The 13,580-nt window shown below is 43.2% G+C and overlaps 1 protein-coding gene across 11 annotated transcripts in view; it reads right to left on the bottom strand.

Moving 5' to 3' along the window:
* The window catches only part of MYCBP2 (MYC binding protein 2), a 253,443-nt gene that overhangs the window by 40,646 nt on the left and 199,217 nt on the right, over positions 1-13,580 (bottom strand). For 10 of the 11 annotated variants that reach the window (XM_075562947.1, XM_075562949.1, XM_075562951.1 and 7 more), the window contains 4 exons: positions 4,737-6,383; positions 3,394-3,563; positions 2,104-2,348; positions 485-652 (listed from right to left, as the gene is read on the bottom strand). In XM_075562947.1, coding sequence (XP_075419062.1) covers positions 485-652; positions 2,104-2,348; positions 3,394-3,563; positions 4,737-6,383 — 2,230 coding nt within the window. The remainder of the gene's footprint in view (positions 1-484; positions 653-2,103; positions 2,349-3,393; positions 3,564-4,736; positions 6,384-13,580) is intronic. The other variant, XM_075562952.1, reaches the window with a different exon arrangement.

Below are 13,580 nucleotides of genomic sequence, written 5' to 3'. Positions count from 1 at the left end.
TTCAAAGTTTTTATTAAGTATAATTTATTTTTTAGATGAAAAAGAAAGAAAACACATCACAGTGTTCTCAGCTCCTCCTAGAACAAAAGGCACAAGGGGGTCGGGAAAACGGAACCTAGCTATTTATCTGTGTACGGAAGAGAAAGAAAACACATAGGTCCATAAAAAAGAACAACATGCGTGCGACACACACACATCAAAATAAACAAAAAAGCCCAACAACTGATGACACACCAATTCCGACTCGTGATGGCCCATGTGCCTCAGGGCGTCCAAGGGCTGACTGTGGGGAGTACACGGCAATGACTTTCTTTCAAGGAGCCTCTCTGGCACCTCAACCGGCCACCTTTCGGGTGACGGTCAGCACTCTAACCATTGGCACTGCCTGGAGTCCCTTGGCAATCGTGGGTTACGACGGGGGCTGCTGCAAGCCTTTCTTTCACCACACATCGGCCAATCAACACAGAGGAAAGGACGGACATACCTCGGAGGCATAGATTTCATATTGCTCTCTGGCTCTTCAAACACATTCGGGCTGGCATCGGGAGTCACTGATATGTACGGGGCAGGGACAGATGTGGACCGAAGATACCTCATCTCATCCTGGAATAGGTTGTCATCTTGATAGCCCACAAAACTGTCATGATGGTGCCTGCATGGAGTCACATCCAGTCACTGAGCGCCGCCGCCAGTACAGGCCCTTCCCGCTTTCAAGTCGCTGTCTCAAAGCCCGCACAGGTGAAATATTACATGACCCCAGAGGTGCGCACATCGAAATAAAAAGCGGACAGTTTCACAACATCGATGTTCCGGATATTCATCACAACTACCCCTAATCTGAAACCTGGCTCCTTTTCTGTCATTCTCTGGAGGGATCCATGTTCCAGTATTTTGGTGAGTGATCCCATCAGTCAACTGAGTGCTTGGACCAAAGGAAATCTCCCAGTGCCGGAGTCACTGGGGACTTCCCCCTCTCCCAACTGTCCTCTCCTCTCCTTGCCCATCTTCACCGCCTTGGGTTCTCACCATGTGCGACCTGGAAAGCGATACAGGCACTCCGTGTGTTTTCACTGGTTTATGATCAGTAGCCGAGAGCTCTTGTAACTGCCCAGCTCTGCTCACGGCTCTTCATGGTGTTGCCTGGAAGTGGGTACAACCCAACCGTGGCTGGGGCTTTAGGGAACCCCATTACCTGGTCTGGGAAACCATTTCTAGCTGTATTTCACACATCTTTATTCACAGCCATCGATGCTCTCACAAGCCTGTAATTCTTCTCATGTATAATGTTATTTTGTCTTCCTACATATGGCTTACTCTGTTAGGAATCCTGCATCTGCCTGACAGACTTCCATTCACCCTTCAAAACTCTGCCTCAGTGTCAGATCCTCTGGAAGATGTTCCATGGTTCCCTTGGAAGGCTCAGGTGCGCCCTGCTGACCGTGCTGGACTAGCACCCCCCCCCCCCCACACACACACAGGGCTTCGCTGTGAGGCGGAACCGACTTGTCAGCGACGGGCTTTGTTCTTGTGAGTTTACACATCGTTCCACTGATCCACTCTTCACACAGTATTTCACTTCCTGTCAGAGTGCTAGCATTTTCTTCATGTTCACCTTCACAGCTTGGGCTTTACCACCTCACTGGCACCCAGCTTTCTCTCAGCTTCGGCATTGCTCACTATTAATAGACGAGAGTCAGCCTACCCAAAAGCAAAAGACAGGGAAAGCCTTCCTTTCTAAGATATAGTTTGCATTAATGATAATGTAATGGACAAAGGATTTACGTCGTTTTTAACCCCTACTTCCATAAAGTATGCCCCAAATCAAGTGATAGACAAAGCAACTCATAAAATAAATTCCTAGAAGAACCTTTGCTATGCATGATTTCTTAAACAGTGTGTGTGTTACGAGCACATTCTAAATACGCCACCCCCCAAACCCAACCCAACCCACTGCCACTGAGTCGACCCTCTGGAGAATGCTGTGGTTAACAGTCTGCTGCTTACCTGGCAGTGCCACCAGGGCCCCTGGGTATTGGCTCATCAACAACCATTAACTCAAAGGTGCTTTAAAAAAAAAAAAACAAGACAAAAACCATCCATTACCTAGCTAGTGTCTGCAGGTAGAGACAAGGCATCTTCCCGGGCAGATCCTCCGAGATGCCCTCTTTCACGCTGGGCAGCTGTGACTGGAAAGGCTTAGTGGGGTGGTGGCACAGGATGCTCGGCTCTGCGGCACTGCTCAGTGACAGCAGGAAGAGCGCGTTGGCTTTAATCACCTGGTGCGCTTCCATTGTGGGCAAGGCCCGGGGAGTCTTGACTTGCATTGGCTTTCTCCTGGATTGTTTGACCTGGCAAAGTCAAATGTCAGCTTGTAGTAAACTGGCTTTACCTCGATTGACAAGCGTCAGTCCTTAAGCTAAGTGTTTTGGGTCTCTGGCATACTGATTTAACATGAGTAGTGGCCATATGGGACTCCTTTCCAGGCTACCGGTAGCACAAGAACGACAGACTGGGAGGACACACACAAAAAGGAAGAGATGCTCAATATGCCATAGCGATTTAAATTAGCAGAACTACTTTAAGATAATGCCAGTGGTAGCCCAAAACAACATGCACTTCAGGCTTCTTTGACAGAAACGGCTTTATGCCGAATACCCACTGTACTGCTTTTCTCCGCCTGGAAAAAAATATGCATGCATAGTTTACTTAGTACAGTCCATGTTTTCCAAACCAAACCAAACCAAACTCACTGCCATTGAGCGGATTCCAACTCATAGCAATGCTACAGGACCGGGAAGAACGGCCCCGCAGGGTTTCTGAGACGGAAACGCTTTATGGGAGCAGACAGCTGCATCTTTCTCCCGTGCTTCCGTGGTCCGACACACAACCACGATTTCAGAGATTTGGTGGGGGATTTGCCACTAGCGTGAATGATGTTAAGTTGCCATGAGTCCTCCAACCGAATTAGAGATTAAAATAAAGGAGAGGCAAAAAAGAAGAGTTGAGAGAGAGAAAGGTAAAGCGGAAGAGACGCGTGCGTGTAGTGGTAGACAATTAATAAAGAACTGCACAATAAACAGCAGAGGGCTTTAGAAACACCGTGGAAAAATGGAATGAAGAGACAATGGAATTTCCCGTGGCTTTTTAAAGCCTCACTGCACTCTCTCATCGAGTCAATCTGGACCAAGGCGAGTGCTCTATCTTCTCCCTCGCTACAGTCTGTTTCCCTAATGAAAGGAGTCGACCCAGCAAAAGTATCCTCCCTTAATTGTACTCCAGCTACAGAAGCGCAGCTTGATTAGTTTCTCGGATGTCAGGATATGATCACAAAAGCATTTTTACGAGGCTTAGCCATATCGTTAACAACACAAGCCCAGAACAGAATCAAAGTACCTTCTCCCTGGCAGCAGCCTGCTTTTCACGGAGGTACTTTTCTCTACAGCGGTCACATACCAGATACCAAGTGCTTCCTCCTAGGCCACCATCACCACAGTTGCCTGCCCAGCCTCCACAAAAATGTCCAATGCTATTGTAACCTTGTCCACCAGCATACCGGCCACAACCTGGAGCAATTGCAAAAACAAGTGTTTAGTGCCGTGGACAGGGCCACCCTCCTAGTCACACGACTTTCTCAAAGGAAGATTTTTCTCCCTCTCTTAGAAAAGTAGCACGTTTGACAATAAAAGCATTCAATAAAATGGTGTCCAAAATATTATTGGTGGTCTATTTCTAGACTTTAAAAAAAGCAAAACAAAGACGATAGAATGTGGACACATTTTTATTTATCTAAGTGTCGCAATACAATTGAAACGAGCAACACCAAAAACTATTTAAAAATCTTCTGTTAAGAAGTTTATCATTTAAGAAATATGTATATTTTTAAAAGACTTCAGGTATTTCATGTAGTAAGTAAAAACATTGTACAAAATTCATGCCTTCAAAAAGCTGATCCACACAACGCCTGCTATAGAAATCTTAATAGTTACCTATGATGCCGTCTTTTGATAAAACAAAAGGTATCATTTTCTTAAGAAAATACCCAAAGAAATCAATACTGTCTGATTTGGTTGGAACAGGAAAAACACTGAAATTACCAAATCAAAACCAAACTTCACTGCCGTCAAGCCAATGCTGACTCGGGGCAACTCCACAGGGTAGGACAGGACTGTCACTGTGGGTTTCCGAGACTGCGGCTCTCTATGGAGGTAGAAAGCTCCGTCTCTCTTGCAAGGAGTGGCTGGTGGTTTCAAACTGCTGACCTTTCGGTTTGCAGTCCAACATATAACCACTATGCCACCAGGGCTCCATTACTGAGATCTGTCATGTGAGTGTATGCATGTCATTATTTCTATTGTGTGAGGCATCTTAATATCCAGGGGGATTAAAAAAGTTTGCGGGAAAATTTCATTAACTTTTAATACAATTTCTCAATAAACTTGTTGAAGAGCCCCACCCCCACCCAATCCTCCAACTGTCCCCATGCCTCCCTGTAGTATTCTTTGGGTAATACACAGAATATTCATTTTTAAAATGTTTCAAAATGTGATGCATTAAAATGAGACAGCAACAAATGCCAACCTAATCATTTAAACTTCCTTACCTATATTTTGCAAAAACTACACTGATCATGTACTTTCAAAATGACACTCGTGTGTGTATGTGTGTGTGTGTGTGTGTGTGTGTGTGTGTGTACCAGGGAGGTGGGCACCCTGGGCAGCCCGCCGGCCGCGGCTCACCTGGGTGTGCCTGCCGCATGTGGTAGGTCACCGGGTACGGATGGGGCTCTCCGCACAGCTCGCAGACGGTGTCCTTCTCCGGGCCTCCCACCGCCAGCTGGGCCATCTCACCGAACAGATTACCCCGGGGCCGAACTTCCGCCTTCTCCTTTTTCTTTTTTTCCTTTTTGGCCTTTTTCGTCTCCTTCTCACACTCTTTCTTCTTGAGGACGGCACACGAGCCGGGACTTGGGAAAATCATATTCTGGGAAGCTGCTTTGATGGTCGCCAGAGAGATGTCTTCCCAGAAGGCCACTAAATGTTGCAGCGTCAGGGGCAGAGGCGATTTAGACTTCATGGGGTGGTGCATGGACATTTCAAAAGTGGCTTCCGATTTCCCATCCTCACACTTTTCATGCAGGGGTGGCTCCTTGAGCATGGACAAGACCTTGTTCTTGTTGATGCTGCCCATTTTAGAGATGTCTGGTCCGTGCGGCGCGATATTAAACATGTTAAGGGCCGAGGAGATCTCCAACGAGTGTCTGTTTTTCAACTTGGTTTCCTTTTCCTCTGCGGGCTGCTGGCTATTTAAACTGCTCCTGACGGGCGCGTGTTCCTTGGAGAGCTCAGGGTTGAATTTGAGGAAGGAGGAGCAGGCCATAGCATCGTGGACGATGCCCTCGTGCCAGAGGAACGAGGCAAAGACGGCGCGGGCACACTCGGCGACAGAAGGGGACATGGCTCGCTTGGCTGGCTCCAAAGGCTTGTTGGCCCCGTCGCTTTTGAAAAGGAAGCTGGATTTCTCCTTCTTGGGCCTTGTGTGCCTGTTGGCACACTTGCGGCTTATTTTGGGAGAAGCTCTCATTTCCTGTTCGTCTTTCAGTGGTGCCTTGCCGATGCTGAAATGCACTTTATTGGATCCTTCGTCCACACCCCTAAATTCACCGCCGTCCTCGCAGGTGCTGTCTGTGAGGCCGTCGGTCTTTAAAGTGCTCGAAGTGCACACTTCGACCACCTCACTGTGCAGGTTTTCTTGCACCACGTGGGGGGAGGGGGCTCTGTTCTCCGATCCAGGGGAACCTTTAGAATCCTTTGGGACCGATTTCGGCTTGGGCGACGTGGACCGCCCCCGGAGTGGCTCGGTCAGGGGCATTTTCTTCTTGCGGAGGGTATCCGGATCCAGGGTGTAGGAGTCCGATTTGGAACGTTCCCGAGGAGGATCCAGTTTCGTCTTGGCAGGAGCAGTGGTTTTCTGAGGTAGATTTTTATCGTGTGGGGAGGAGGAGCGTGGAGAACCCGCACCAGACGGGCTCGTCCGGTTGGCTGGGAGAGTCTTTGGCTTAGGAGACGACGACCGCGAACCCGGTCCCGGGGACTCGGCTCGGAGGCTCGAAGACGTCCTCCCATCGGATTTTAATGTCTGCAAGGTGTTATGGTTGGGGGACAGTGACCGACTGTGGGAGTCTGACCTCAACTTGGCCGCATCTGATTTCAACATGAGGGATTCACTAGCAGATAACCCGTCCGTGCCCCGGGGCTTCTTCTGGTCACTGGTTGTGCGGCTCACGCGCCCATCCGGTTTAAGCGACTTGTTGTGTTTGGAGGACAGTTCCGCTTTTCCTGATGTACAGGCCGGTCTTGGAGACGTCGAGACATTTCCTCGGTCACCTGTGTAGCCCACGTCATAGTGAAACATGTTAGCAACATTATACTTAAGGATTGTTCAACAAATAACATTGAAAAAAAATTTTAATTGCTAAAATTTTCTATTACTAGATTAAAACACGGGAATAATTAGGGGATGGAAAAAAGAAACACTTCTCATGGCATTTCTGTACACCACTATCAACCGTTATCACTGGGACTACTCATGGATTCAGAAACAAACCGAACAATTAGCATACATGCAAAGGTAAGAATTTTCAGTAAGATTGTAATCTCAGCGCTTATACTATAAACAGAAATCACAGCTTCAGTTAGTGCCTAGAGAGAAAAAAACTTTTAACTGCCTTTGTTTGAAAAGCAGAAATTAAGCTAATTTTATACTATTAAGAAGGGCTAAATTTCCAGTATAATGAAATACCTCATATATTTAGGGAAATAACGGAAATTTTGATGATTTCTGAAACTGAATTCATTCAATTTATCATTTTCAAGCATGCAAATAAATGCAACTAGGTTATTCGAATGCTTAGGAGGCAACCTTTTTAATGAATTTGTGATTAGCATATGAGTGCCACCGAGCTATCATTTAATGACACCTAATTAATTCAGGTGGACTGGCTCCCGGTCCTACTGTGTCATGGGAGTCACTGCTGCCTTCTCCTGCACTAAGTGTCACAGCCTTCAGAATTACCTCCCCACTCAAGTCAGGTCCTTTCGCTTCATGAGCATATGCATGCATGTGTGTGCATCCGTACTGGACACCACACTGTCGACCCGGCCAGCACAGTGCTGCCTCAGGACATTACATCAATGTCAAGAAGAGCACCTGAAATACAGTAGGTGCTTAACAAATGTTGGATACATAAATCCCCCACACGCTTCATATTTTTCAATTCTACTTCTAAATAGGTATCCCCCCCCCCCCCAAACTTGGAGCCCAAAGGCCACGGAGGGGAAGCAGCAAAGCTGGTGTGGAAAGGTGGGTTAGGTGTCTGCTCAATGAGTAATGCTGTCGTAAAATAATGGGGTCCAACACAGGCTTCGAAGGGCAGGCATATAAGCTGGGTATTTATTTTATTTGCAACACGCCAGTGTATACAACAATGAATCTCACTTGGGGATGAATGAAAGTACACTATACTGAGCAGAGTACTTGACGGTCCAGTAGTATTGCAGTATCCTACCATGACCACCACTTGCCACACATGAAATGCCTCTCTATGTGGTATATGAGACTGGGCTCAATTTGGGAAAAGAAATGGAAAAAAATCTAGATATGAATGTTCTTTTGGAAGAGCACAGATAAACAGAAGTTATGGTCTTTACAAATAAGTGCTTGCAGACTGACAAGATGCAGACAAACTACTGCCCATCTCATTTTATTACTACAGTAATAACAGAGCAAATTAAAAAAAAACATATACCTTACTTTTGAAGACTCAAACATCAATCTAGTCCTTGCCTTATTACTCATTTAGTGCATCATGTCTGGCACATTGAATTTTTTGATCTGATAGCTGGACATGTCTTCAAGGTCCTCACCATCATACTTATTCAAAGGTAGAACCAGATACTTGTCATGGTGGATGTAGATACATAAATAAAACATAAATCTTCCATTACCGGCACCTGTCTCCAAACGGTCTCCCCCTTTTTGGACATGAAACAGGTTTGCTCTTTAGTTTATAAAGGACAGTCTGTTTTAGGATTCCTTATAAAGAAGGTTATAATTATGGACAAAGACTGTACACTTGTCTCAGATATTTCCTAATGTGTGATTTGCACATCTGTTGCAAGCAAAAGAACTGTGAATATATGCCGATGCCCTATCTACTCCTAGCAGGACACACACCTGGCCTTTAACCCTTACTCATAATGGAAACTGCGCCTGGGCTGAATGAACAGTGGCATCTACTACTAGTGAGAACATCACTGTCAAAGGCAAATCCACCATCTTCCCCTTTGGGAGAAAGACGCGGCCATCTACAGATTCAGCAACCCCGATGGGCAGTTCTCTCCTGTCCTATAGGCTCACGATGGCCGGGATTGACTTGATGACAATGAGTGAGTGACTGAGTGCCTCCTTCCATGAGGCATTGATAAGCATAAACATTTACTAAACAATCAGAACATACACAGTATTTTCACAGTCTTCAATTAATTCCATGTATTTCTAATATGTAAGTGTAAATAATAACAGGCAAACATTTTCTAAGCTTAAAGGTCTTCTGAAAAAATTATAGGACAGGGCAGAAATTTAGTATATTGAAATACATTAGTAAACATGTTAGATATTTATTTACTAACTGACCTACATGATTTTTTCATTCTAAAATTATAAATTATCAGGTTACATACAAAATACCCTAAGATAATAATATACTATAATATGATGTCAAAATATATCGCATATATGAGACATAATACTACATGGTATAGACAATAGTATATGGTACACAGATCAGGCTATGAAACAGTATTTACTATGGTATAATATTATATAGTATCACTGTCCACTTTACAATGGAAATTTTAAACCTCTTTTATCCAGTTCTAAGGAAACAGGTAATCTGTAATTACTTTAAAAATGTATGTACTACTTTAGTCATTGCTTCCAAACTTCTTTGTATTTTTTCCTCTTAATATATGGGATTTTGTGCCAAGATCACTAAATGAAATTACAGAACTTTAATTTATAAAAGGGCTTATCAAAAACAGAGAATGAAATTATTTTTTTTACTACCAAACAGAAGATTGAGCTTCAAAAGAAACTGCTACATATTACACTACAATATATATTCTTACGCTTCATGCCTTACACATGAATCGTTGCATTTGAATCACAATAATTATATTCCCCAAATTAGGCATTCCTTCTGGTGGGCACCTACTTTAATTTTTAAGGTCTCACATACTTTTGAAATACTAAAATTAGAATATTTAATCTACATATGCAATAAATATGCATATCAAATTAGGATTGCTATACTAGAATACTAAATAGATACAAAATTATAAAGACACAACATTCAAATTTTCAATAAAATAGTGAGATGGAGTGGAATGGACCCAAGGTGACTGAAAGCCGCCATGCTGACAAGGAGGACCCATCATGAGTGCAGGCATACCCACCCTGGAGTTTGTGAGACAGAGAGGAGAGAGCAGAAGCAGGCCCAGCTACACCAGAGTTTGAGTAAATGCGCTCACGAGAACCAAGGATGCGAGATGGAGATTCTACAGTGGAAAACATTGGCAAAGAAGCAGCACAGATTCAATGGGGAAAAAAATGTTGGCAGAGCACACAGCATAAGCAAAGCACATCTAATGGCGTATGACTAGGCGTGGCTAAACATTGTATTCTGCTACATTTTCCAATTAAAAACCAGAAACCAAGGTCAAATGATTAATGTAGATTCAGAGTGATAGCTCCAAATGATCACTTACATGGTAAGTGAGGCCCACAGGCTGATAAATTGAGGTCGAAATTTCTTTTTTTATTTAAAACACATACACAGTCACACAGCCCAAGTTATTTTTAATTTGCTGTTCCTTTACTTATAAAGATGTAAAATAATTTTTCATAACTAGTAAATAAATATTCTTTACAGTTTAGCCAACTGCCTCCTTGTCCTCTGGGTGAATGCATGACTGTGGTTTTCCTGTGTGCATCTCGGCAGTGACTCAAGATGGCCCTCATGGCTGATGCCTTCTCTTGAGTTCACCTCCAGTGACGGACGAGCGTTAATGCTACCCACACAACATGGGCCGTTCTGTAGCGACCTTACTGGATACCAGTTTTACTTAAGATACACTTTGAAATATGGGAGCAAGTGTCTTTTTTTACAGGTACTGCAAAAGGATAGACACATTAATGGTTTACATCATGAAAAAACAAAGAATTTAAGATGAAATAATTCATCTCTTGCTCAAATAATTGGAACATTTAGAATAGATAATTAAGAACAGTAAGCTAAAACCAATCTTGATTTAAAAGTTAAAAAAAACTCTATGTTATTTAAAGTTTTATTTATTTTTATTTAAAGCTTTAACTCACAGCAATGATATTAGATTTACTTGTTGAGCAGAAGTAAATTCTGCTAACAGAGATACCTTTCTTAGTATTATCGAAATTAAAAACAAGGAAGCAAATAAAACAATTGAATATATTACAATATGGTCTTTTGCTCAAAACAGAAAGTGTCCTAGTTGACTGATTGGTAATTCTGGCCGTAAGGAAAAATGAAACAACTGTAGGTTAAGAAGTCATTTGATGTAAGGTACTGGCTATCTTCTCTCTGCCAGGCACTGGGATACAACAATTAAGAAAGCCCAAGACAAGACCCTCCTTTTTATGGCGCTCAAAGCAGAAAAGCAGTAAGTAAATAATACTACATCAGGAGGACCCACAATCAGTGCTCATGGAAGCAGCAGTCAAGAGATCAAATGAGGCACTGCACCGGACACAAGACCTTTTGAAAGTGTTGAAAATTGAGGAGGTAACTGAGGACTAAGGTGGGCCTGACGCAAGCAATGGTATTTTCAATGGCTTCATATGAAAACTGGACACTGACCAAGGAAATTAAATTAAGGCGCTGGAGAAAAATACTAAAAGTATCATGGACTGCCAACAGAACAAGCAGTATCTGTCCTGGCAAGGCTGGCGAGACTGTCTCGCATGCTGTGGACATGCTGTCTGGTGAGAGCAGACCCAGAGAAGCGCATCAGGCTTAGTAAAGTGGAGGGGCGGTGACGGCAAGGACATCCCTCCACAAGATGGATTGGCTCAGTGGTTGCAACAACAGGCTTGCACCTAAGAACAATTGGGAGGAGGGTGCAGGGCCAGGCAATGCTTTCTTCTGTTGTATATGGGGTCGCTATGGGTCGGAACCGGTTCGGTGGCACCTAACAACCACATCAGGTGGTGATACATTTGGGTAATATTCCATAACAGAAAGAGATCACTTAGGAAACGAGGCCTGAAACAGGACTGAGGCTAGAAGCGTGTGGGAAATCCTTGGAGAATACACAATGGACGACGGAGAAAGGAGACTGGAAATGACCGACTGGTAAGGTACTGGAGATCATCTGCAGGCAAACGAAGACAGTGCCTCGAGGAAAAGGGTGAGACAACTCTGTCCATTACTGGGGGGTGGGGAGGTGGATCACCTTAGATGAGGCCTAGAGTGACCACTGGCCTCGGTGAAGTGCCGTCCAGTGACTGCCAGAGCAGTTTCCCTGGATGGGGACAAGAGGCTGCACAGGGGCTCCCGGGAGAATGGCAAGATGGGTACCAACAGCTCTGAAAAGTAGCCGAAGTTCACAACTTTTTGAGCACTATCAAAAAACAAAACAAAACTGGCCTATAAAATTCAAAACATGTTTTAATACTGCAAAGGAAATTCCGTTATTTAAATCTCATACAAGGCCTGTAACTTATCACTGAGAATGTTAGTCGGGATGATGAAACCTGTCTCCCTCACGACCAGAACTTATAAAATGTCAGTTTCTGATCAGAAGAGTTAGTTCAAGAGAAATTTGATGACAGGGGTCTCTTGGTTTGATTGGAAAAACCTTTATAGACAAGGGTTGGCAGGAGGACACAGGATTCGGAAAGCAAGAAATCAGAAGGACACCATCTCCAGCGGAAGCACCCAAAATAGAACCGTGGTGCAGAGCTACACGGGTGCAGGGGCAAGACCGTCCAGGTCGAGGACAGGATCTCAGAAAAAGGTTGGAAGTCAATGGTCCTGACATCTTTTCAGTGAGCTACAGGGGCTGAAGGAAAGGGATTTCTAGACATGACTTTTGTATTCCTTTAAATTTCCTACAGAGGGTAATTGTTAAATGACTAAAGAAAATATGCCAGAATTAGTGACAATGCTTGACCTAGGCATTTACTTACCGTATTATGAAATTTGTTTAACCATACTTGGATAAAGTGATAGCTAATTTTGAAGGTTTGTAATTTTCAACTTGAAAGAAGAACAGCAATTCATAAGAGCTTTGATCAACTTTGAGAAAACTTTATGGGGTTTGAGGAGCTGTGTTTTTTCTCCACCCCATCATAAAATGTTTTTCTTTCCCCCATCAGTGCACACTACAAGGCAGTAACATTTTTTGTTTGATATAAGGTCTCTCCTACGAACATCATGGTTCTTTCTATCTCATGTAACCTTTGCTTTCTGGCCTTTGAAGCCTAAGTATCAAGTCCCCGGGTCACTTTATTTCGTGGTCACAAAACTTCGCACTCCGTTGTGAAATACATTTCAAAATCAGTACTTAAGGTGCGGGTATTAATATCATGACACCTCTTTTAAATGAGAAAACATTTCTTATTTCAACTTCACAGAAGGAAACATTATGAATCTGCCAGAGTAGCAGGGCAATGACCTGCACATGAGAAGGGTCAGGGCTCCTTCCCCGTGTGGTATCAGCATCAACAAGTGCAGGTCTGGAGAGTGCAAAAGTGGCACTTACTCTTCTTTGAATGTTGAGTCAATGATTAAACAGTGGCCACAAATGCTAAATTTCACAACTAAAGATTAGTAATATATCACCCAGGTACATAATCACAAGGCTGACTACTCATGAATTCTCATATAAACTCGAAGCATATACTTCAAAAATGTCACAATTATATAAAGCTCGTGTTATAGCAGCTATTTTATAAAAGGATAAGTTTTAGTGTTACATTCAAACAGTAATCAAGTTATGACATTATAGATTGTATTAATTTATTAGTAAGCAATGTCAAAATAATTTTATAAACAAGATATTGAGATGGACAAATAATGGGAATTCTTCATATTCGAGGTTAGGTATCTACTCAGATTATATCTATTACCATCACCTATTTTGAAAGAAGAAAAATCAAAATTACATTTTATTTTCCAGAGAACATTCCATTCAGGTAAGAGAACTAACAAGGCAGCAGTACTATGATTCAGCATGGCTGTTTGCCTCAGTTTGTCTAGTTCTCCATTTTGAAGTGGTAGTTCAAGGACTATGAACGCTACAGTCTTATGTGTGACATGATCGGGATGTAGGTGCATGCATGTCCATGTTGTAGGTTTACCTTAAGGATGAATTCAAGGCAGAGAGGTCAACTAAGAAGGTTATGGCGATTGGTTTATTTTGGTTTTGTTGGTTTTTTTTTAATGCTCAAGGGGTATTATTCGTGATAGTTTTTCTCATAAAACA

The sequence above is a fragment of the Tenrec ecaudatus genome, chromosome 11 (assembly GCF_050624435.1).
Source record: "Tenrec ecaudatus isolate mTenEca1 chromosome 11, mTenEca1.hap1, whole genome shotgun sequence".
Taxonomy (NCBI): domain Eukaryota; kingdom Metazoa; phylum Chordata; class Mammalia; order Afrosoricida; family Tenrecidae; genus Tenrec; species Tenrec ecaudatus.
This window is presented reverse-complemented; position numbering and strand designations above follow the sequence as displayed.